Source organism: Amblyomma mixtum, chromosome 2, assembly GCF_055824585.1.
Source record: "Amblyomma mixtum isolate Tamu chromosome 2, ASM5582458v1, whole genome shotgun sequence".
Lineage (NCBI taxonomy): Eukaryota > Metazoa > Arthropoda > Arachnida > Ixodida > Ixodidae > Amblyomma > Amblyomma mixtum.
In genome coordinates, this window is record NC_143013.1 from 194,475,193 (window position 1) to 194,500,790 (window position 25,598).

The 25,598-nt window shown below is 46.2% G+C and overlaps 2 protein-coding genes across 3 annotated transcripts in view; both read left to right on the forward strand.

The window, feature by feature from the left end:
* LOC149361989 (E3 ubiquitin-protein ligase MARCHF3-like) overlaps window positions 1–5,987 on the forward strand; it is a 57,346-nt gene extending 51,359 nt beyond the window's left edge. Inside the window, exon 5 of the mRNA XM_089572898.1 lies at window positions 5,815–5,987. Coding sequence (XP_089429024.1) covers window positions 5,815–5,848 — 34 coding nt within the window. The 3' untranslated portion in view covers window positions 5,849–5,987. The remainder of the gene's footprint in view (window positions 1–5,814) is intronic.
* The window catches only part of LOC149361990 (uncharacterized), a 31,914-nt gene continuing 12,170 nt past the window's right edge, over window positions 5,855–25,598 (forward strand). Inside the window, exons 1-3 of one of the 2 annotated variants that reach the window (XM_089572899.1) lie at window positions 5,855–5,993; window positions 7,130–7,200; window positions 10,818–10,904. In XM_089572899.1, the coding sequence (XP_089429025.1) occupies window positions 5,981–5,993; window positions 7,130–7,200; window positions 10,818–10,904 (171 nt within the window). In that variant the 5' untranslated portion in view covers window positions 5,855–5,980. The remainder of the gene's footprint in view (window positions 5,994–7,129; window positions 7,201–10,817; window positions 10,905–25,598) is intronic. The other variant, XM_089572900.1, reaches the window with a different exon arrangement.

The window sequence follows — 25,598 nt, forward strand, 5'->3', positions numbered from 1 at the left end:
TTAATCGGAATGACGGAAATTTGCCCCCACTCTACGCAAGATGCGTTGGTTAGCTCATGCGCCGTGTTTAAAAAGCGATGCTACTATAATTTGCCTCATTGTGGGCAAGGCTGCCGTGCGGGAGCCGAAATGTCTTTCCACTCCGTTCTTCTGGTCTTCCACTTTCATTACGAGAACGCGAAGCTACAAAAATAAAGTTAACCAAGATGACACATGTGCAGTGTGTGGTAAATATGTACAAGCAATTGAACATCTTATACTATAATGTGGCGGTATAAATGTCCTTGCTTAAATCCGGTCACACGTTCAGATCATTTGCACCATTCATAATATCTTTCTGCTGAAGGAAACAGTTCGAAAAATACTTTTACACCTAAAAAAATGGAAATGGTGCAACCGATTGGTTTACCAGTTTAATTTGCGAATATGTCACAGAACGTCCGCCGCGGTGGCTCAGTGGTTATGGTGCTCGGCTGCTGACCCGAAAGACGCGGGTTCGAACCAGGTCGCGGCGGTTGAATTTTTATGGAGGCAAAATTCTAGAGGCCCGTGTACTGTGCGATGTCAGTGCACGTTAAAGAACCCCAGGTGGTCGAAATTTCCGGAGCCCTTCACTACGGCGTCCCTCATAGCCTGAGTCGCTTCGGGACATTAAACCATATAAATCAATCATGTCACAGAACGTACAGGATATGTCAAGTGCAGTTAAATGGTGCTCATAAATAGAACGGAATTCTCAGTTCGCCAACGACGGAAAAGAATTTTGTGTCCTCTTGAGAGCATATATTTGGAAAATATGAGATCAGTCAATAAACCTTCGTATTTATTGTTGTGCTTCGGAGGGGGTGAAAATGCATTGTTTACCGTCGCTGTCCGCGGTTGCTCTGTACAAAAGATAGAAACCAATGTTTTGCGTAGGTTCGAGAGGTAATTTTATAATGATGCCTAATGATGAGCCGCATAGCGATGTTCTTTCGGTTTTAGTTCGGACATTTCGGTGATATCTGCTTCGCAAAAAGGGTAAAAACCAATTTTGTTGAGTTTCCGGATGACAGCCGTGCCCGCAGGAAAGGAAAGGACTTCTCCAGAATTGCATACAAAACTTTTTCCGCTGCCTCCCGCAACCATCGTACTTGCAATCTAGCCCTTACCGCCGGTGTTTTAAGGTTTCAAGCTTGTCTGTACTTGTGGCTGTTTTTGAAAATTTCGATTTCCCTGTCTGCAAATGGTTTTTGAATACATTGCCACTGTTGGGCCTATACGTCATTTACCGAATCAGACTATTAACCGAAGGCAAAATAATTGGATTTTTACTATTAATTTACTTTTTCGCCGGTTGCAGGCTCGTGCGCTGCGCTAACGTTCTTTCCTATGGGAAGGGCACTGATCTTTCGTGCCGCCCTCAACATGTGGGATATCAATTACTGGCGTCTCGCTGCAGAGAAATATATGACTTCGTTTGCTTCTACTTTGTTTTCTCTGAAATAGTTTGCGCTAATCACCGCACCGGCCATTCAATGTGCATGAGATCGCTAAAAGACGTGCGTATAGGCATATATTTATAAATCCGCCGTCTAGCGGTACGGAGCTCTGTATAAATACATGCGACACCCTACACTGGCATATGAAAGTGTCGAGCATTGTCTCCGCGTCCCAGCCATGACGATTCGCCTAGTCTCTGCGCTGCTCATCGCCTTCGCCGCTTCAACTGCTTTCAGCGACGAGATATCGGTCCGTATGTAGAGGTCAAGTAGCGTTGCTGATGCATGCACGTGGAGTTCGAAAATGTGCTGAAAACTTTGAGACACTGGGTGATTGCGCATTGTTTATCCTCTGCAGCAGCTGCTCTATTTTCTTTTCTTTTTTTAAGCCAGCCGCATCGCGTACTTTGCAATCGGAGCCTTTTCGACGTTTTAAATCAATTAGTTGCCCCCGACGCGGCGGTGGCGAGTTGGGGTAAGTCTAAAATCGGCTGACTCTGTGAAATTGCATGCGGTTCCTTGCGGCTGCTTTGGTTCATCCGTGCAATAGGGTACCTCGATAGGCCAGTGCAGGGGAGGCGCCCTACCGTGTTCTAGTGTCTCTACCGTGTTCTGTCCTATGGCGCCACGAAGAGAGTACTCTCCCCCACAGCCATGGAGCAAGCGCGAAGGCTAGGCAGAAGCGGAGAACAGAAAACGAGGACAGAAGAGTGCTTTGATCGGTCGTGTCTGCCGTATAAGGCTGGCACTGAAAAAAAAAGAAATGCAGGAGGCGCTGCGTACAATTAGTCACAATAGTACAATTACAATTACAATAGTACAATTACTGTTGCGTTCTCGCCGTTGATGTGCAGATGGCATGGACAGGATCGGGTTCACATCCATTTCAGTGTTCTTTTGTTCCAATAAGTGCCGCTTGCATGCAACAAGAATAAGGAATGCGGATTTTCTCTTTTTGTGTCACTTGTATTACCTGCTGTAGCTTTGTGTCATTGTCTGTCTGTTTTGTTGCTCTGTGGTGTATTGAAGTGTTTACGAAATAACGAACGTCGTCAGTCTGACATTCGCACTAAAATAGACGTCTTGTGGGTGCTCTGTTTTGACATGCGTCACGCCCGGAAGAGACTGGGCGCCATTGGATGTTACGTACCTGGCCGGAGACTCGCTGCCAAAACGTTGAAGTTATTTTTGAGAGCGATGACGCGAACTCTCCGCGCATACCTCTCTAATTGGTGGGTGACAATCCCCTGGCAATGTTGCGACATTCTCCATTATTTCACCCACGAAAGAACTGCACGCCATAATGGGAGCCGTAAATGGGAGATCGTAATTCTGGATGAACCGACAGGCAATTACAGATTGTGTTCCGTCATCATAATGAGTACAACTACCAGCCAGCGTACGTGCGGTGCAGAACGAACGCTTGTTTCAGAGGTCTGCAATATAGTCATGTCTTGCTGCAGCTGAGCTCGTCGCATTCCTAAAACAATTCTCCTAATCTCGTCTTTCCACCTTATATCACCTTTTCTTTTTTAGTAATCGCCTCTCTAATCTCTTCTCCTCGTAATACTACTCGGATTCAGTTTCACAGCCTGAAATAGAAGTTTAGCAGTACTTTGTGTTGGAAAGAGTGCTCCATCAGTGACTTTCATGACGTCGTCCAGCGAAAAGAAAAAAGCTGAAACGCGATTTACGTGCTAGCTGCCTTAGTCGCATTCAGCGAAGTGAATACGTAGAACTCGAAAAAACAATAAGAGATTACTAGAAAAGCGTGAGGGGACACCTGTGAGGAAAGACCAAGTGCCCCAGATATATCCTCGCAGATTATGAAAACTTTACGAGCATGGAAACCATACAGGAGTTTTCTTGTTTAAAGTGATACTTTTGGTTATACGCGCATTAAGTTCCACCCCCAGTGTATATACCACGACGGAATGGAAGATAGCTACTCTTTTAACGTGACTTAGTCCTCTAAGTCCTCTACTGTCCTCACAGTATTATACACTACGCAGTCAGCTGCGGCAAGTTTTGTGCTAATCGGTGGGTCGACAGACAAATATAATTAGTTTATACAAACAACAAGCAAAGCTCCCCTGGGGTACTCCCGAAGGAACATCCAGGGCAATTAAAACGTGCCTATTATTTGAGAAACTGTGCCTCCGGTTGCTTAAATACGAGAAAATCCAAGAAGTGAGTCTGGTTCCCCTCCCTATAGCGATACGTTTAGTAATTAAACCTTGGGGATGGACCACACCAAACGCTCTGGAGAAGTCTATAAACGTAGCGTCTATTTGGATGGTCGTGTTAGGTGCGCTACCTAAATCATGAATTATATCTGCTAGTTGTGTACTGCAGGCAGGCTTAAGCGAAATTCATGTTGACTATGTTTTGCCTATTATTGGAATGAAGATACACGTAACAGAAATTGGGTGTCTCTACATGTTTAGTACGATCCCTGCTGTCCTGACCAAGAGCGGGTGCACCACCTCTCGATTTTAGCTTGAAAGCAGCCTTCGCGTCTGATTCAGCTCTCAACCGTGCCGAATAAAAAGCATTGGAATGAAAAAAAAAGAATAAAAAGACTAGTTTTCTCTAAACTATTCGCTGTCAAAGCTTAAGTGGCGGATAGCGAGTGGCGCAGTACACGCAGTGCGGATGCGGGTGCGGCGACTCGTCATGGGTCTCTTGCCAGCACCGGTGGTATCGCATGATGCCATCACGCGGTTTCATTGAGGAAAACTCGTGACACCACAAAAGGCGAACACAGGATACGAGGCATACGGAAGAGGCAGAAGATTTCAGCTAATTTTATTGCAGTTACACCTTAGCAAATACAATTAAATATAAACAAAAATAAGATCCGGAAAGGAGGCACGCAATTCAAGCCAGTGGACGCGTCAAGCAAAACTCTACAAAAATTTACCTTTAAGCGAAGTAAAGAAACTGATGGCTCACTCACCCTTTAATTACCCATTTCATTTATATGATGTGCTACCAAATGCTCATGTGCTACAGTGTCCCGGCTGCGGCCAAATATTTTGATTCCGTCAAGTCTGAGCTTGAATCCTCTGCATACAATATAGAGTGAGCAGAAAACTGCGCTCCTTCTTTATGCTTTTGTGAAAGGTCATGCTGCCTTACGGGCTCATTAAGACAGAAGAGCCTTTGAGGGACAAGTCAGCGAAATTTATTACACGCCATAACATTCGTTTTTTTTTTTCTCCTTGTTCCTTTTGTTCCACTGGAAGCTCCGTCGTGCACCCGCGCCTTAGCCAAAGTTTCATTAATTGCATGTATGAACATGTGTGGCATGCATCCACGGTTCACTTTCAATAAGAACAGTCGAAAGAGACAAGGACTGAAGGAACGCACTCACGCACACACATAGGCGCTATCCTTCAATCCTTGTCTATTTCTCACTATTCTTCTTGAAAATGGCATAGCAAGTCGCCCAAGCATCAGTCCACGGTACATTCGCAGCGCATAGAAAGCGAGAAAGACTTCACTGCATTTTCCTCGTGTTTGCTTGATTATAGCCTTTCAAACATTGGCTTTGCCATACTGGTCGCTGGGCTGCTGCAGGCACCCGGCGCAAACACGATGGAGGGGGTGCAAACAGCAGTCCAGCGAGCAGTACGGCAACTCTCAGGCTGGTAAGGTCTGCAGAGAGCATTTGAGTCGGTAGTGCGGGCGAGATTGGAAACGATGGTCGGCAGGGGATAGCGGAACGAAGGGCTTGGAGGGTGACCTCGGCTGATCTGTGCTTTTTCCACAAACTGTGCGCGTGGTCGTCCTTGCGCGGACCGCAGTGTTCACTCTTGGTCCGGGTACTGAATGTGCGATTGTCAGTTTGCGCAGTAGAGGTCTCGGTCCTCTCTGTTAAATCTGTCAGTGGCTCCGAGCGATCAAACGTGGGTGTGAACATTGTTTACCCTTCAGTGCTGTGTAAAGCCTTTGTCAAAAGTTTCAGGGCCACACGTGCTCCTTTATAGAGCCGTATAGCAGGGCACTCGACCCGCCGACAGCTCCATACCGAGAGAGCAATTGAAACTCTCAGTGCACTGAAACTCTCGACAGAGGCTGTATATTTTAAGAAGACGCTTGCCAGTGTACCGTGGGTTCGGCGAGAAAGCGCCTTGCGAGCCACGCTCTGTACGCGGGTGCGCGCATGGCTCGAGAAACTGAACCCAGTCAGCTGCAAAACACAGGGTGCATGTGTTCTTAGAGCACGTTGCGAAAGCCTGGAATTAGCTTGCAAGTTTTCGCTTGAGAAACAGTTTGGACCGGACAATGCAGAAAGTACGTCGTGACGCGTCCATTATTTCACTTGCAGGAACAGAACAGCGAAATGTTGGCGCAGGCAGTAGGAACGCTGGACGAAGACATTGCCCTCTTCAGCTCGATTGACGATCCCGGAGAGAAATGCTTGACCTGCACGCGGACAGTGTACGAACCTGAGAACCGGTTCGCCATCTTCGTTTTTCACTACCAGGGCCAGAATGGAGAACCAAGGTTCGTAAGCTACTTCCCTGGTGCCTTAACCTTTTCTGCACTCTTATCCTTGTAACCATTTACTAGAGGCGCACATTTTCGACTCTTTTGAGCGCCATTTTTTTCGGAAGTTGCAGTGCACCTTATAATGATTACCAGCTATGCCGGAACCCTCATTTCTTCGTCAGCTCTGAGGAATTTACAGGTCACTCTGTAACTTTCATTTTAACCGTCAGTTGAGTAATTTACAGGTTACGCTTTACCTTTAATATTTTCCGGTGGCAGATTCACACGACGGACCGTTCGCCCGCGGCCCGCGCACTACGTGTTCATGCGTCAGCACATTTAGAGGCGCGCTGCCGGCCCTGAGAGGCCACGGCCGGCAGAGCGCCTCTAAATGTGCTGACGTATGAACACGTAGTACGCGGGCCGCGGACGAACGGTCCGTCGCGGGCCGCGGGCGAACGGTCCGTCGTGAGAATCGGCCTTAACCGCTACGCTCTGACACGTCCCAGGCGGCGGGTGGGAAGCAGATTTCGTGGTCCATATCGGTATGGTTCAACTTTAGGGTTGACTTAAGTTAAGGTAAGGCGACCTTAGTGTATACACGAAGGTCGCCGTAGGGGCAGTTGCCGATGCATCCAAGTAAAAGAGCGTCACGGGGAAAAAAATCGAGGTTTTAATGATTATGGCACACACGAAAGCAGCGGTCCGTCTAGTGAATAATATAGATGCTTCTGACAAGGCTATGTTCACAGTCTATCATTAAAGGGGTAAATATTGTTTCTATGAGCGTTGACCACAGCACTTCTGAGAAAGGTCGGAAAGGAGGCATATATATGCTAGAGTGGGTACAGTTGGGGAGTTCCGCTTGTCGGAAGGTTTATTCGTTTCGTGTAGCGGACGCCATGCGTAGCGCTGTTGAACATAAGGTGAATCATTTCCAACTTGGGGACCTTTTAGTTTTAATGCTTTTTTACGATTTTTGCGGCATCAAATTTGTGGGGTGAAAAACGTCTCGAGATCAATACATGTAGCTTTCTTTTCGGTTCTTAGGCCATAGTGGTGCGCTTTCTACTCTGGTCACTTCACGTAATGAAAGAAAAGGACCTCAATAACCTTTTTACTTTTCTATGATTATCAATATTCCTGCTTAGGACTGACGTGCCTTTCTGTGTCAACCTCACTGCGACGGAGTCCCTCGATTTTGGCTTCAGCCCGTGCGACGGTGAGTCTTTGTGCGATGGCAGATGTTCTAATTCTGAATCGCTTGGCAGTGCTTGCAGTTTTTTTTTGTTACGCAGTGTTGCCCGGTGCGCATTAACGCCGAAGGTACGAGCTCGATTCTGCATTATTTGCGCTGTCTTTTTTTACGTGCTGTGCCTTAAGCAACGCTGACTGAAGCTCGTTGTGTAAATCGCAGTAGTTAGGCACAACAATTTTTTTATTCACATACCCTAACGGCCCTTTATGAACATTGCATAGGGGGTTGAACAAACTCCATAAAATCATCGTAATACATGACATAGTGACTGATGAAACAAGAAAACATACGCAAACCGCGCATGCCAATAAACCGACAACATAACTGCGTAAAAGGAAGGTTCAGAACACACTCAAAAAAAGTAAACAACAACGCTAGGAAGAGATTACAAGCAAATACAATTTTGGCAAAAGTCTTTGGAATCAGCATGAAGTAAGCTCTTAAGTTTGCTGACAAAATTGCCGTAATTGCTTTCTAAAGCAATTTCCGCAGGTAGCTTAAACAATGGTAAATGGCAAGGAACAGTGGCGAAAGGCGTATATATTTGTTGCGAGCGATCGTGTGTTGTAAAGGTGCGGTCATAAGTAAACGGTGCGTGCTTTTGCGTTCTAAGTGCAGTGACGTGTTTCTTACCAGAAATGAAGAAATATTGCTTGTTTGTCAGAAGGCGCAGTAGCGTTCACTACCGGAATGCAAATTCCGGAATGCAATTTCAATTGGGCAACGTGTGAAAAATGTCACAAAGCAATTGTGTGTTTCGTTTACTTTTATCCGCATCTACCTTAAAGCGGTGTTATAATCGGGGAAAGATGCTATGGTACGGTTTGTTATGAGGTTGTGCTAATGGCGAATGATTGTGATAAAGTCTGCGTAAATAAGACAGCAGCGTAACAAGTCTTCGGTATTAAAATGAGCATAAATTTAGTGATGATATGCTATAAGTAATGCTGGAAATGCTAGAGTACATCCTCGTGATAAACCTGGAAGCCTCTATTTGCACGTATTCGAGTTGTCCGGCAAGGTATGCTTGATGCCACTTTCAGATAATACCGGCGTACTCTACTATGATGATACGGCGTATTCTTTCAGATAGTACCTGCGCTGTTGTCTGAATTGTATGCGATGCGCATATTAAGCGACTGGTGGCGGCGATGTAATGACAGCTGGAATTAGAGCGGTGTGATGGTGAGCGCGCAGTCGAAAAAGCGGCTCGGGAGTCCTAGAGAAAAGAGAGAGGGGTGATCGTAAGGCAATACGCTTTCCTTCATTTCTATTCACACCTGCGCATTTACTGCATTTAAACCTCGTTTTCTGATCCAAATGTTTATATTACAGGAATAAATTCGTTGCTGACTTCAAAAAGGTAGTATTCTGCTTTGAGGTACTTGATTACTAAAAATCTTCAGGATCTTGGCGTTGCGGGCCTAATTTGGTCAATCCTTTCTAGGTTTCATGTGCCATTTTGCGTTTGAGGACACCGCCAACTGTCTGTGCGCTGTTTGGAATGGCCATTTAATTCATAACACTGGGGACAAGGGTGGGATGTCACCATCATCATCATCAGTATAATTAATTGACCCTGACTGTCCCCCTCATGGAGTTCTTAAGCATCGGTAGAGCACGGCTACCAAAGACCTCGAGGCAGTGAAGGCGCTGGAAGAGATGGTATCAGTGCTAACGATAGAATGCTATCGGTACTGGGAAGAAGACAAGAAGACAAGACGGCCAAGCCATGGGGGCGCCGCGCCGACACCAGTAGCATGCGCCACACGGGAGGAGAAGCTGTGACTATCGCGGTACCTTGTGAGACAGCCGGACTAAACGACGCTTCGCAGCACGATAGTGTTTGTGGCCCTACCGATACGTTGACATCGGTTGTCGACACTAGATCGCAATACCGCGATGATGGGAGTTGTGGGCTAACATTTGTCTTGACTCGCAGTGGTTCTGGCAGTGTCGGCCCGTGTTTGCGCAGCCTGCGATGCGCGCCGTAATGGCCCTCTGTCCGGCCTAACCTCACAGCTGAAGGGTCATCAGCACCTGTAACCTCACACTACCGGTTCTCGGTTATACAGGGGAAGTATACAACCTCATGCTTAAAAGAAACTCAGTAAGAACTAATGTTCAGTCTTATGAAAAGAAAACTATAGCTTATGATACAAAGTGAGGAATGCGAAGCTTTCAAACCAAGTATAGCGACTGCAGATGCACACCACGAGAAGGAAATAACCACCGAATTAGGGATGCTGCATAGAGTGCATTTGACAGGCAATGTCAGGTTATGATCAGCGACTTACCAATAGCCCTCAAGACAAAAAGTATGTATAACAGCTGTTACTTGTGTTGACTTATGATTCTGAAACTGAGTCTCCGGCAATTGAGCTCATAATTAAGTTAGCGTCAAGTCACAGTAACAGTAATCGAGACAAAATCAGCAGTGTATAGATAACAGAGCACCCGCTGGATATTTTATGTTCCAGCTAAAGTCAAACGAGAAAATATTTTCGTCTGAACATGTAATGCACGCAGAAGATGTCCGATGGCCCCGTAATTCGAAAGTGCGGCTTTCACGGCAAAACAAACGTAAAATTGGGTGGAAGCTAATAAAATGAAGCTAGAGAATCTTCGGGGACAGTGTGACCCCAGCTGGCACAGTACAGGGCTCATGGCATACACGGCAAAAACTTCTGCCCGGCAGCGAACGTATTCGGCCTAATGTTTCCGGGAATGATGAAAAGCCCCACAGTTGCACTGCGGCGTTATGTGCTTGGAAGGTTGGAACTCGATAAAACATGTCCCTATGTTATGACCTTATGTGAGGCTTCAGAGCCCAAATTGTCACTGCGTAGTAATAATGGGAGTAACGCATGGTTCATAAGACTGGTAACGTGGCGTTTGAAGCCTGCTACGCAATACGCGGAAGCGAGCAACAAACACGGGAAACTAGGTATGGTACGTGAAGGTTGAAGTCGTGACGCTGCATGAGGACTGTGAGAGACTCCGTAGAGGAGGACTCCGAATCAGTTTCAACCAACTGGGCTCGTTAATGTGTCCTTACATTTCATAGCATGCGGGAATTTTTTCCATTTCACCTCCATCGAAATGCGCCCGTCAAGGAAGGAGAAGTACCGCTATACCTTGGGCTCGGCAACAGAGTGACGTAGTAACCGTGCGGTGGCAGGTGCTGAACTGAGAATATCTCCGTCGGTCGGCTATTCTTGGTCGACCGCTAGATTACTGGCAGAAACTCGTTTTCTGACAGGAGACGTGCCCCTGTCAGACGTCATTACACGCGTTTGCCTGTCCCTCGTTGATTCATGTTGTTGAATCACAATCACCAATCAAAAAATTACGCCGAAATCGCCGCAGGCCAAAATGATGGCGGTTAACCACCATGGACGGAGAGCACTTTCTCCCTAATAAGCAGGAAGCCACCAGCATAAACGAGCACGTCGCAAGGAAACGGGGATGAAGGTCACACGATGTGCCGGCAGGGTGTATAAGCGACTGATTTTGTGAGCGCGTCTTGGCGAAATTTCCTTTGGGTGTCTGAGAATCGTGTATTTCTGTTTTCCTTTCAGAGGGCGCAATTACTGGCTCGTGCAGAGGGTATTACTTTGACGGAGAGAGCTGCTTCCTTGCCCGGTTTCCTACCTCCGGCAAAGACCGTAAGTCATATCAGTACATAAACACTCACACCCGTGCTGCACGTGCGCAAGAAATGGTGTTAAGAACTTAACGCCTTGAATTCGTCAATGATACACGTCCACATTCTACACATGTCCAGTTTTAAATCATTGTATTATATTCTTTATCCCAGAACGGGAAAACAAGAATTTCGTTCAGAAGCACACAGTATCTGTGACTGTCCACGCGTCACATCCATTGCATTGTAAAAATGCACTTCTTTTAAATATGTAATTCGAAATTGCCGCAATACAAGCCTTTCCATCAGCGCTCAGGCCAAATATTGCCAGTGCTATCTATTGTTAAAAACAACTACACAACGGACAAGTCTCAGTACTGCAGTTACTCGGATATTCATCATCATCAACAACCTGACTACGCCCACTGCAGTACAAAGGCCTCTCCCATGTCTTTCCAATTAACCCGGTCCTTCGCCAGCTATGGCCGCCGCATCCCCGCAAACTTCTTAATCTCATCCGCCCACCTAACCTTCTGCCGCACCCTGCTACGCTTCCCTTCTCTTGGAAATCACTCCATTACTCTTGAGGATCAGCGGTTATCTCGCCTTCGCATTATATGCCCTGCCAGAATACATTTTTTCCGCTTGATTTAGACTAGGACGTCGTTAACCCGCGTTTGTTCCCTCACCCACTCTGGCTTCTTCCGATCTCTTAACGTTGCACCTATAATTTTTCTTTCCATAGTTCGCTGTATTGTGAGCTCTTTTCAGCCTGGATCTCAACTTCGCGAGGTCCATGGTGCGAGCCCGGCGCCAGTGCGCAAACTTACAAACCATTCTCGAGTTTCTTGTGCAGGCGCAGAAGCCCGCTTCTGTACTTTGCAACTATATGCTAGAGTTCCAGGTCTTTATTTATTGAAATTCGCCGTACTTTTTTCAGTGTCACGGCGTGATAACGCTGGGCGGTCAAAAGGGACACAGTTAATCTTGGCTTTTAAGTTAAAACAAGTATTTAAGGTACTTGCAATTACCGTACACATATTCGCAAGATATTCGCAAGACTATGAATTATGAACGTAAATGGAAGTGTGCTTCACAAAATGTCATTGCCATGTTGTGGTTACACTGAGGGTTGAACGAGAGGCCCGCCCAGTGCTGACGGGAGCGCTGAAAATGCCGTTAAACCGTTGCGGAGACCAGAGCATAACACTGTTTCGTGCCGCTTATGCACAATTTTGATTCATCATCGTCATCATCAGCCTGACTACGCCCACTGCAGGGCAAAGGCCTCTCCCATGTCTCTCCAATTAACCCTGCCCTTCGCCATCTGCGGCCACCGTATCCACTCAAACTTAATCTCATTTGCTCAACTAACTTTCTGCCACCCCCTGCTGTGCTTGCCTACTTTTTGAATATAGTCCGTTACCCTTATAGACCAGCGGTTATTTTTGCATTCGCATTACGTGCCCTGCCTAAGCCCATTTCTTCCTCTTGATTTCGAGTAGCATGTCATTAAATCGCGTTTGTTCCCTCAACCACTCTGCCCTTTTCCGGTCCCTTGACGTTAAACCTACCATTTTCCATTCCATAGCTCCCTGCGTTGTCTTTCGGTTGAACGCTTTTCCTTATCCTCCACGTTTCTGCCCCAGATAGGTGAGTGCGGGTAGGCTACAGAAGTTGTATACCTTTCCTTTGAGGGGTATTGGCAAACTACCATTCATGATCTCAGGCAACCTCCCAAATGTCCTCCAGTACATTCTTCTAGTCATTTCACTCTCCGGATCCGGATCTGTTGTCACTACCTGCCCTGAGTAGGCGTATTTTCTTACCAGTTCCAGCACCTAGCTGCCAATCGAAAACTGCTGCTCTCTTCCGATACTGTTGAACATTACTTTAATTTTCTGAATATTGATTTTTAGACCAAATGTTCTGCTTTGTCTGTGGAAGCCATCGATCATGCTTTGCAGTTCATCTCCTGAATGACTTAGCAAAGGAATGCCATCAGAGAATCGCAGATTGCTAAGGTATTGTTCAGTAACTCGTATCCCAAACTGTTCCGTTTTCAGACCTCTGACTACCTCCTGCAAACAGGCGGTGAATGGCATTGGGGAGATAGTGTCTCCCTGCCTGACACCCTTTCTTAGTAGAATTCTATTACTGACTTTATGGAGGACTATGGTGGCCAGGCAGCCGTTATAGATATTTTTCAGTATTTTCACGTACGGCTCTTCTGCACTTTTGATTCCGCAATGAACAGTTTATGAGAAGGGAGCTCTGCGCTTGCAGGTGGCGCTTGGCAAGGAGGTGGAACCTCCCGGCCGGCACTGCCATGCCGAGATCTCGGAGAAATGCCTAAAAACGCTGTGTTTAATCGAACGAAACCACTGTCTCACCATTCATCTGGATTCAGCGCTTTCTAATTTTTCTACAGTGACCGAGTGCACTTCTCCCCAGTAGCCAGCTAGCTGAAGCCTGCATGTCAAGGTTACGCAGCTAGTGATGTTAATTAAATAGGAACTGAAAATAAACTATTCGGCCTACTTTTACAAAATGAAGTGTTCCTACTCTAGCAAGAACAAATAGATTTATGAACGGGGAATGAAGGAATGAAAGGGAATGAAGCACAGCGCTCCGTCCTTGTCACTGTCCACGCCTACGGCCGAGGCACTGCATGTGTGAAGACCGAGAACTCCAGCCATTCCTTGTACCTTATCGATATTGTTGCCTATGTAAGCTATTAGTTATAGCTTTCTCGAATCGGTGCGCTGACTCACCACCCATGAGCCAAAGGCCTATGCAGGCTGGCGACTCTCACCACTTTGCCGTATGTTCCGAACCGCCCGCCAGGGCGTCGGTGGTCAAGCAGCATGACATCAATTTAGTCCAATGGCAGGTTCCCGTGTGCCTCCACCCGTACTCATACTGCATCAGTGGGTCGAAAACATGCACAGGGAAAGTGAACAAACAAATTCATTTCAGTGAAAATCTTTTCCTGTAGCCACTGCGTTATTGCGACTATCGGTGAGACATCCTTGCTGACAGCGATAGCATGCAATACTGATATTCTAGCTGTGTTATTTTTGGTCCCTCGTGTAGGAGTTTATTGATGTGGAATGGCCAGAAACAGCCTACGTGAAAATTTTGAAAACAGCGCAATTAAGGAAACAATTATTCCGCTCAGTAAATGCGCCTCTAATTATCGCGAACATAATTTTAGTTTTCTCGAAGATAGTCTCATAAACTTCAAAACAGCACTGTGATCAGCTGTAATACTGTTCAATTATTTGCCGTTTTCTTGTTTTTCCATGCAGATTGCCTCCTATGGGTAAAGGAAGAGTTCATAGATTCTGTGCCAGAGGAATGCGTGACACAGTTCGATAAGAACTGTGGCCCAGAGAGGTACACCATTTATGACAAAGAGCAATGCCAGTAACAGTGCTTGACAACTTCCTCGTTATTCCTCAAGGGGCTACACGGCTTTCTTCGCTCAATTTCTTCCAGAATAAAATGACTGAGAGGCTTCTTTTATTTGCGGTGTTTATTTCTTTTAAGACCTGGAGAAAATGTGTAGCGCCATTGCTCTGCGTTCATTAAGGGCATGCGATTCGGTCGGGGTTCCGTGTGACACTGCTGATATTGCCGGTAGTTTTCGAAAACTCCGTCTTTCGGCGGCCGATGCAGTGTACGTGCCTGGAAATGAGAGTCTGATCGACGCAGTGCTGCCTCGAGAAACGCCTGTTGAGTGTCAAAGCTGAGATAGCGGAAAACTGGGTGTTGGGTTGCTTTCCAGCACCCTCAACGGTCGTACGCTGAAGAGTCGACCATCCACGCGAGTTAAGTAAGCATATGTGTAGTACGCAAAGGGCAGTTCTATTCATAGGTTGCTAGCCGTTGTTTCACAGTGCGAGAGCGCATGCGGTAAGTAGAGTCACAGAGAAGGATGCAGGTTGTGCAGGTGGCGGCCTTAGTCTCTGGGAGCGTTCTTTGAAGTGAATGCCATACTCCTGGCAGGTTTATGAAGTTCCTGTGCAGTGTCATCTTTTGACAACAGAACGCAGAGACGGTGCTCTTTTTCATGGGCAGATTAAGGAGCTGTATCGGCGAGTGCATTACCGAAAATGCCACTGTGGCCTGGCCGTCTACGGACAATGCCACTGTGATCTGGCAGTCTATGGGCAGTGATGCACATGGTACAACAGTTGATTTCTGAGATTATTACTACCACTTTCACCACTTTATATCGTAAGTATGCTTGCACGTATGGAATCCCATAATGTGGCCTATCTTTGAGGTGAATGTTGCCTGACAGCAGCACGTGGGGTGGCAAGTTTGGAGCCAGTGGAAGTTTTCACGTGTGAAACCTAACAGGGGGTCAACTGTGACCAGTCCTCAAGCCCGCTCATAGTGGTGCGAGCTGAGAGAACATTCTTTTTGTTCTTTTTGAAGCCTCGCCATATATTTTTGTTTGCTTGGACAGGTGGATCAAGCCGTCCACGTAGATGCGAATACGATTTCGGTATTCACTGTATGGAAAGGACACTGACAACCGTCTCAGGGCGAGCGATGAGGGGCTTTCCTTCTTCGTGATCCCCGGTATGGTGCCCAGGAGCATTCAACGGTAGTATGCACTCTAATGGGCTTGACATATGAAGCTTGAAATCAGTGCACAACTGTTAAACAAGGCATTCGTAGACACTGAGATGCAAGGAAATGCAAACTCTTTAGCACATTAGCACGAGTATTTTCACAACATAAACAGCACAGAATCAACGACAGAAAACTGCAAAGTTTCCGCAAAAGAGACCAGGAGTCGTGCTTCTCTTCGTTTATAGGTTTTAGGATGCTATGAGTTAAAGTGAGTGACATGCTTTTCAAGAAACTTGTATTTCCTGTCTGTGCAGACACTGTATGACACATTCACGCTGACACCGCTGCTGCCAGTATGCTTAATTTTTCCCGAGTTTTCCCGCTTCGTGAGAACGACGGGATGACTGTTTTTGAGAACTGCGCTACACAGTCGCATTTCGCAATCTAATTAGTTTATCGGAATTTTTATTTTGCCCCAGTGAATGAGCGGAGTGTTCTTTATTTGTCTTTTCTCCCGGGATCCTGGATTTTTACCAGAGGATGAAGCATTTAGGCCTTTAATACCTTCGTACAATGTCAGGCGACTGCGTAGAGAAGTGGAGCTACAATAAACGTTTTTACAAGAACTCGCGTCCCGCAAACTTTTGTCCCCGACAGTACAGTCGTGTGGGATATGAGAGTTGAAGAAAGTTTGAGTATTTGTACATTGAATACTGCATAATTACATATGACAAACACAGTGTTTTTTGTTTTTTCTAAGTGGTTTTCCATTCGGCGTATATTATCCAAGTAATTCTCAAATTCAGTGAAGAAATAACGAGGAAATTCGCAATTTTCTACAAAAAGTGTGTTTTTTCTCTCATTTCTCGCCACTGTGCGTTGAATTTGTACTACAACTAAAGAGTGGATGTCAAGAATCAGTGCGCGTTTAAAAGTACTGAGAGAGACAATCCTCTTTTCACAGTATACTCGCACGCCTCTGTTTAGATACGTTTACACGTTAAAAAGAACTCCCGACATTCATGATATATCACTGCTGAAAGGTACAGTGCGGTCGAATACCTTTACAACTTCCAAAAGAATTGAAAAGGCTGTCGCAGACTAATTTACCAGTGAAATTTACTAATATGTCACAGACCGTTTAGGAGAGGTCTAGTATAAATGGTGCCCTTATGTAAAATAGCATTTTCAGTTCGCCTGTGATGAAAAATAGTTACTTAATGTCTTAAAAGCGATTATGTTTCAGAAATATAAGACGAAATAATACATTTTTGCAATTATCCTCGTCATACGGAGTGTTTTCATGAAATGCGTTTCCACTGAGGTCCAGTCCATTGATTTGCGGCCGCGGGTTCACGGAGAGGAATTTGTAGCTGGATCAAGAGTGAATTGAAAAAAAGAAGCAACCCACTTTTGTGACAGATTACTAAAATGTCGGATTTGTGTCCGCTTCAAAGCGCACGCTTTACTGTCACTGTCAGAGGCTGCTGTGGGAAATGCATGAAAAGCAATAAATATTTTCCGTACGTTCATGGTGTATTCTTATAATGCTGTGTAACGATGAGCGGCAGAGGGATATTCTTTCGATTTTAGTTTAAGCATTTCGCTGTTATCTGCTTCGCGTAAAGGGCAAAATCAATTTTGTTGTTTAGGTTTGACATAACAGCAGTGCCAGCAGAAAAAAAAAACAAGAACTGCAGAACGACCGGACAGAAACTAATATGCTCCTTCCCGCAGTCGTCGCACCTGCAATCTGATCCCCGCTGCCAGTGTTTTAAGCTTTTTAGGAGATGGAAAGTTGTGCTAGTTGGTTTGGTTTATGGGGTTTAACGTCCCAAAGCGACTAAGGCTATGAGAGACGCCGTAGTGGAGGGCTCCGGAAATTTCGACCACCTGGGGTTCTTAACGTCCACTGACATCGCACAGTACACGGGCCTCTAGAATTTCTCCTCCAAAGAAATTCTAGCCGCCGCGGCCGGGATCGAACCCGCGTCTTTCGGGTCAGCAGCCGAGCACCATAACCGCTGAGCCACCGCGGCGGCTTGTGCTAGTTGGAGCCGGTTCATGATGGAAATACGCGGGCGGAAACTAAACGAGGAACAAAGAAAAAAAACACACAACGCACGCGCCGTTCTCATAACTGGTGTATTGCAAACAAGCGCGTTTGCTTAAATACTGCGACACAACAACGGTGGGAGACCGTGCTAGCTAGTTCTAACCCCAGAACGCAAGGTTTGGCGGTGGAGTGGGCTGACAAAGTCGTCGAGGGCTGCGTACTCTCGACCACTTAACGCGGCCTCTTACCAAGCTCTTTCCGGCGAATAAAATGTTTTACAATCAATGTACAAAAAAAAACAAAAGGTCATAAGTTCTACTGCACAAAAGCAAAAAACAAACAAACAATAAGATCTCCGGAGATATCCTGTTTCTTTTTTTGCTAGCGATATCGATGGCGTACTTTCTTTCTTGACAGCAGTGCTTTGAAACGTTCTAGAAACGTATGTTAAGAACATAAGAACATAGCATGTGCATTACATCTGCTGCAAAAACGCTCTTCTTTAAACTGCACACGTCGACGCTGCCGGCATGGTTTCATGCTAAGGAGACGTTTGTGCCATGAGCGGTGAATTGCCGCTGCGCAATAAGCCAGAAACTATTGACCGCTGCTTTATTCTGCTCAATCATGCTTTGTTCTTCTGGGGCATATTACAGCGAAAACTTAAGATGGACGTTGCCATCCCACCCTATGGTATCCGTTTTTTGCCTGCTGGAAAAAACTGTGTTGTGCCGCGTGATCTATTAATGTTGCTGTGACTATTTAGTCTCTGGAAGTGCCATGTGATGGACCGCCAGGCCGAACCGCGGTCATCGAAGTCTTTGTTTCGGGAGCAGTGCGCTTTGGTGCGGGGAGTATGTGCTACCCTGGGAGAGCCGCCTAGCTGGCTCCCCTATCTGGATGCATGTGTGTGCCTCCCAGACTTTTGATGTTTGCGAAAGTGGAGACGTGCGGGATATGGTGGGCTCGTGGTACGCAGCTTAGTGTTTTGCGGCGTAAGGATACTGAGATTTACTTTCTCGGCACCATTTTCATCTACTGAATAAAATAAGGCCACAGAACAACGTTTGTTCTTGGCGAATGAGTTGAACCTAATGTGTGCGTTAACTTACGACTCTATGCCAATAAGTGGGTGTGTCATTAGAAAGGAAGGAAAAAATGTAAGTTAAAAAAAATGATTGTTTTCGTCTTCAAAGCACGTAAGTACCGTAAGTGCCCTTCATCACCTTTGTTTTTGTTTTGCTCTTTGCGCTGACCTTAGACATCATTCACCGAAGACCATATAATTGACTATTTACTATTACTTCACTATTTCGCTGCTGTTGGTACGTGTGGTGCGCTAAAGTTATTTCCTGTGCAAAGGGCACTGACCTTCCTCGCCGCGCAGACATGCGGAAAATCGATTAGTGGGGTCTCATCGCAAAGAAATATGACCGCGTTTCATTCAACTTCGTTTTCTCTGAAATTGTTTGCGCTGATCACCGCACCGGTCGTTGACTCCGCATGAGAGCGCAAAAAGACGGGCGTATATGTATTTACGAATCGGCCTTCTACGCGGTACGGCACTATGTATAAATGCGTGCGACGCCCTATACTGGCGTCTGATGCGCCAAGCATTCTCTCCGGGTTCCTGCCATGGCGATTCGCCTAGTCTCTGCGCTGCTGGTCGCCATCGCCGCCTCAGCTGCCTTGAGCGACGAGATATCGGTCCGTATATAGGTGTCAAGTAGCGTTATGCATGCACATGTAGTGAAAGCTTTCAGACCACAGGGTGATTGCCCACTGCCTGTGATAAGATTAGTTTTGCATTCTCGCCGTCAATTTGCAGTTGGCATGTGAAGGATTGGGTGGACTTCCGGTTCAGTATTCCTGTGTTCGCAAAAGCGCAGCTTGAGCACAAGACAGAGGAACGCTGACATTCTCTTTCTGCTTCACTTGTAATATCCGCTGTAGCTTTGCGTCATTCTCTTTTTTGTTTGTTTCCCCAATGTATTAAATCTTTATGACATAACGTATGACGTTAGTCTAAGATTCGCACTAAAATAGACATCGTATCTGTAAATAGACATCTTATCTGTAAATACACATCTTGACTGGAGCGCGCCTCCTAGTCCTTCCCTTGCGCACTGCTCATTGGGGGGACTGCCATTTGCGGGCGTGAGCCATTTTAACGTGACAACGTTGTCGCTTAGCAGAGGACCCGGCGTAGGTAGCGTCACCGCCGGTCTGTGCGAAAAAGCCAATTGCCGACATCACACGTGTAGCTGTGTAGTGAAAAAGCGATTAAAACATTAAAAAACTGGCGACTGGAAGGTCGCAGCATGACTGAAACGTCATTAGGACATATAAATATATATAAAATAATTTAACTGCGCTGAAAAGAAAATTGGGCTATTAGTCAGGAATCAAACCAGAGGTTGCGAGTCGGACAAGCTACCCTTAGGCGACGCGGGCAGTTTCGTACGGCTTCGTCAATATGGGGCTTTACATTGTGACAGACTAGAAGACGACGAACCGTGTAGTGGCGTGGACAGGAGTGCACGCGCCAGGCCATCCGCCATTGAAATCATTCCACCACCGTCGGTCGTGTTGTTCTGATTTCATCGGCTTGCCGTCCCGCAATAATATGTATCTCGCGTGACCTATGCTGGAAACAGTGTCCTGTCTGCGTAGGCAAGTGGACACGCTGAAGGGGCCCATCAACGCTACAGCGTCATACCGTTAAATGCGCGGCTTCAGTGTTTCCCCGATTTTTGTCTTTCTCTTCGGAGCGTGTGGTTGGTGCCTGACGTATCGTCTGATGTGAGGACGTGTCGCGGAAGAAAGAATAAACCGGTTCAGCAGTAGTAAGCGCCAATGAGTGACGCTCCACGCCTCAGACACCGTGGAGACAGCCGACTTTGCTGGCCCAGAAGCTCTGCATGAGACCGTGAACGAAAGCGCTGAGCCCTAGTTAGGAGACTGAGCGGCACACTGCAGATGCGTAAGGGCGAGCTTCGGGCTGTAATAGAAGTAACGAGACGAAAAAGAAAATCAAAGCGAGTTATTTTCTCATATCACTGGTCACTAGTGTAGCTGACAGATTCCGGCTTTTAGTTTACCTTCCTATAATTTAGAGGGCCTGCACTTCTTTCAGCGCTCCTCCGGTGTATTTTTGTTGAATCGAATAGTTCCGCTGTGTCTCACAATGAATCGGAGAAAAGCCACATCTACCATCTTTATTTCCGAACTCGCATGCTCCGTAACTTTACCGTTCATTCCCCTTGGCTCGGTATTAGAGAGATATAGCATATCGTTACCGTGTTTACGTTACCGTTTACCGGTCTCGGTTACCGTTTACCGGGCTCGGCTGGCGACATCTGCGCATGCGCGCCCATTACCGGGCCGGTAACACTTTACGGAAACTCTTCAGCGTTGCGGAGAGAGTTAGCGTTCGCTTGTAAACAAACATGGCGGCGCCCTGCTCGCCCGCTTCGGAATAAAAGCATGTCACCGCTGGATTCTTTGATGCGACAGCTCACTCAAATGGTAGCGGTTCGCTTTTATTTCGCATACTCTCACCCATACGTCGAGGTTTAAGTGACAACTAGCCCATGTTGTTGAGATAATTCTGTGATTTTCGAGCACTTAAGCCTAACTATCCGCCTCGCAAATTTTCCTTCCTCCAAGCGCGTAGCCAAGGAAGCAACAACACTGTAGCTTTTGTGCCAGCTTTAACATTTTTCTCTCTATTTTCATAGTTTTCTTCCTGGAAAAACAAACATTCTGGTAGTGCTTGTCATATTCACCACTAAATTCAGAAAAAAAAAAAAGTTTATCCAGTCCAGAGTTCAAGTGCTTTGACTTACTGTCACCAGATGGCGCCACTATGTTTACATCCAAGTCGTGCATTCAAACATCCAAAGAAGCGACGCTGCGTGCAGCAAACAGGTGTTGTAGCTGCGTCTTTTACAGCATTCGCAACGTAGTAAGCGCAGCGTACACAAGCTTAGTGCGTTCTGTGTAGTAAACTTGTCTACTGGTCAGGGTACTTTTGAAGCCACTGAGCCGGCCGTTAGCAGAAAAGTAGTGAGCACGTCTTTATATACAGAGAAAAAGATGATTAAATAGCATGTAGCACCTCACTGCAAAGAAATGCTTTCAATGCATGCGTATTTCTTTTTGTAATTAATGCTGGGGCTTCTACCATCATCATCATTCGTTTTCGCCTTACGGTAACTTGTTACGGGAGAGACCGGAGAGACGGTATGCTAAAACGTCTTCTAGCGTGCGCAGCGCTAACCGGAAAGTCCGGCGTCCGGTAACACGGTAAACGGTAACGTAAACACGGTAACGATATGCTATAACTCTCTATTGCCCGAGACCTAGCAACGCCTGCGAGCGGAGCGCTTCCATCACGCCGGCGGACGAAGTCGGGAGCGCTTCAGGGTGCACTGTATTCTTGCTTCTAGGTTACAGATGAGCTTATGTATTGCCATTTTTATATATCGAATTATTGATATATTGAACTATATCGCGATCTCTTTCGAGTTCGACATATCCGGGCTCGAATGTACTTGAATCCCCAAGATTTCGCACTACAACAGACCTGAATACCTCTTGTTAGCGCGCGATTAATAACAGTGACGAGATTTCGTCTCTCTGCATGACATCCTTCCCGATTTGCATGTTATAGCTTATCCTGTGCAGAACTGTGCAGTCTCAATTCATACGGAGAGCGAGAAAAGCATTCCTGGGGCGCAGGCATTTTCTAGCAGCTTTGCAAATATCTCTTCCTCGCCCTGATTATGCAATGACTGCATGATCTCTAATGCGATATTGAATAAAACGGCCTTGAGAATGGAGTGGATTTAGCTGCTATTCTCAGAAAACTAAGGCGAACATCGCCCTGAAACCGCTGCGAATCTGAAGCATGACATGAAGAAGTGCTTGTCCGGAACATTCCGAAACTTTCCTTCCGATTGGTATCCACGAGAAAACAATCACCAACTGTTTACACGCTAGACTCAGTGAACGCTTTCGCTCTGCTTCTATCTGCCTTTCGGTAATGGCTAAGGCCTACCGTAAAGTCCAAGACCTACGTACTTTGAGGCAACTTAGGCCACCATGCAGACCGATCGCGGCAGGCGTGCGGTCAATTGCCTAACGCTTGTCACGCGGACGGCGTGGTCATGTGATCCATAGTGACGTCAGCATGGTCACGTGGTCAGTCACGTGACAGGGCGTTGACTCCGCTGGGGATGGCTTGTATAAGTTTTCTCTGTATAAGGTGCGCCCGGAATCGTCGTACAATACGTAATCCACAATTTCATGCACCATCGTGCCTGGAAACTAGTCCCTTCAGCTGGTGTTTTCAGGTTTGAGGCTTGTCTGATATGGCCCTCATTATAGTAACGCGTTCTAGAAGCATGGGTATTTTTGTTTGTTTAGAGTACTGCGCATGCGCAGAGCGCTGAACCTTGCGCAGGGCATGCTTTTGAAGTGACTAAGACGTCGTTCATCGAATCAGTTAGTAAACAAACGAAGGCGCAGTAGTTGAGCAAAAAAAAGATGCATAGGGTTATCAGTAAATCATTCTGTGAACGCAGCAAGTGGATTTTTTTTTACTTACCATGCCCGTCTTTTGATGCCTTCGTGAAAAGTGAATGGCCAAAAAAGTTTGTCACAAAAATCGTCATCCGAATTACACCGAGATAAATGACGGAGTGGGTGAGGGAACAAACGCGGGTTAATGACATCTTAGTTGAACTCAAGAGGAAGAAATGGGCTTGGGCAGGGCATGTAATGCGAAGGCAAGATAACCGCTGGTCCTTAAGGATAACGGAGTGGATTCCAAGAGAAAGCAAACGTAGCAGGGGACGGCAGAAAGCTAGGTGGGCGGATGAGATTAAGAAGTTTGCGGGGATACATTGGCGGCAACTGACAAAGGACAGGGTTAATTGGAGAGACATGGGAGAGGCCTTTGCCCTGCAGTGGGTGTAGTCAGGCTGATGATGATGATGATGAAATGACTATCCTGGTCTTTTAGTCGCTGCTCAGCCTTCAACTTGTACTTGGTACTCTGTCGTGTAGATAGGTTTACTTAAAAAAACGGGCATAATCGGTGTATCAGCAGCAGCTCAGGGCCTTCTATCTAGAGCGTGTCAACTGGGGCGTACGTTTTGTCGATCCTACTCTCCTACGAAAGGCTAAGCAATCCCGCGAACATATAGTCCTGTGACGGATATAAATACGTGCGATGGCTGCTGGCATGTGAAGCGTAAGTGAAGTCTCAGTGTCCGTGCCATGGCACTACGCCTCTTCTCAGCGCTACTGGTCGCTTTCACTGCTTCAGCTGCGTTGGGCGACGAGATATCGGTGCGTATAGACAGCAGGAGCAGCTGCAGATGCATGCACGCAGAGTTGGTATATATGCCGCAAACTATGGGATAATCCATTGCCTCCCCTAGGATTACTCCAGCTTTCTTGCCTTTGTTCTGCGGCAGGCATGAACTGTGTCGCTTTTACTTCCGGTTCGCTTTTCCTGCGTTTGCAGTGCAACAATTAAGAGAAAGAAATACGATAATTCTCGTTAACTTCTGCTAGTATCATCTGTGTAGCTGTGGGTCATAATGTTCTTGTTTTGTTTCCACGATGCTTTGAAAGATTTTGAAATTATTTCCGAATACAGAACAAGTCCAAATTTCGCAGTTGGTTATGCCTGTTACGAACACATGGTATATGTGTTTTTTTTGCTGAGAAATTGGAAGAAAATAATATTCTTTTATGATCCATCGACTCACATTCATGAAGTCGATTATGACGTCGAGAGAAGTAGAGCCTTCGTAACCGCCGAGCAAAGATAAGAGTAGTTAAATTCATGGCTGTTTTCATGAGAAAATGGCCATATAGTGGCAACACTTGTACTGCATTTATTTTTGTTTTGCTTTTAGTAGATTCTGAAATGCAAATTTATTTCTTCGTGTGACAGTAGACACTTCTGTAATTAGAACGAGGTCAACAGAGTCACCAGAGGCGAGACAATAGATTTTTTTTCTTAAAAGAACGAAACAGCGCAACTAAAACAAAGGATCAGAAAAAGGAATGACACATGCAAGCACTGAAATTACAACTGGCTACTTATTCGAAGTTAAGCATGCAACCTCCCCGGGACAAGCGATGTCATCTTCAAAAAATCAAAACATTAACATGATAACTCCTGCACCTACAGGCGTCCACCCGTTCCAGATGTCCCATCTCGCGCTTAGTCAAGGCCACGGAAGTGCTGCAGACACACCAGTCTGCTCCCTGGAAAATATGATAGGCTTCTACAATTTTTTGCACATGGCGGTCTTTGTGGCGATACAACATAAAAGTGTTGTCGAAATATGGAGTGCCCTGGCAGGTTTTGCAATGTGTGACCCGTTTTGGCGAACCAGAGCCTTCCAACGATTTTGCGCATCTTGCCTCAATGAACGCCTGTCAGAACACGAGAAATCTTTCGGAGGTCCCGGTCTGTTAATCTGGTCACGCATTGCAAAACCTGCGAATGCACTCCGTATTTCTACAACACGGTTGTGTTGTATAGCCACAGAGACCAACTTGTGCCAGAGATTTTACAGGCCTTCATATCATATCTTCGAAGAAGTAGACCCGTGTGCGCGAGCAGCACTTCTGTGGCCTTGACCAAGCGCCAGATAGGACTTTTGGAACTGGATGAGACTACAGGCTCCCTGTAGTTGTTTACAAATCAGCAAATGAGTTACATCGTCGTCTTTTATATTTTTTATTTTTCTAAAGTGTCTTCAGCTTGCCCCGCTGCGATTAGACATTTAACTGTGTTTTTTCTGATTAAAGAGCCAGTTGTAAGTTCAAGGCTTGCACGTGTCTTTCCTTTCCCTGATCCTTCGTTTCATAAGCGGTGTTTCGTTCTTTCACGATGCAATTACAAATCGCCAACTGTACTATGTTGCGACAATAGATCTTTACCAAAGAAGTAAATTGATGCCGTTGTCCTTGCGGTGTTCGTTTATACCGAACTCGCCGCAGCTGCGGCTGATCATTAGTCTAAAGTAGGCGGCTCCAGTGCTTCGA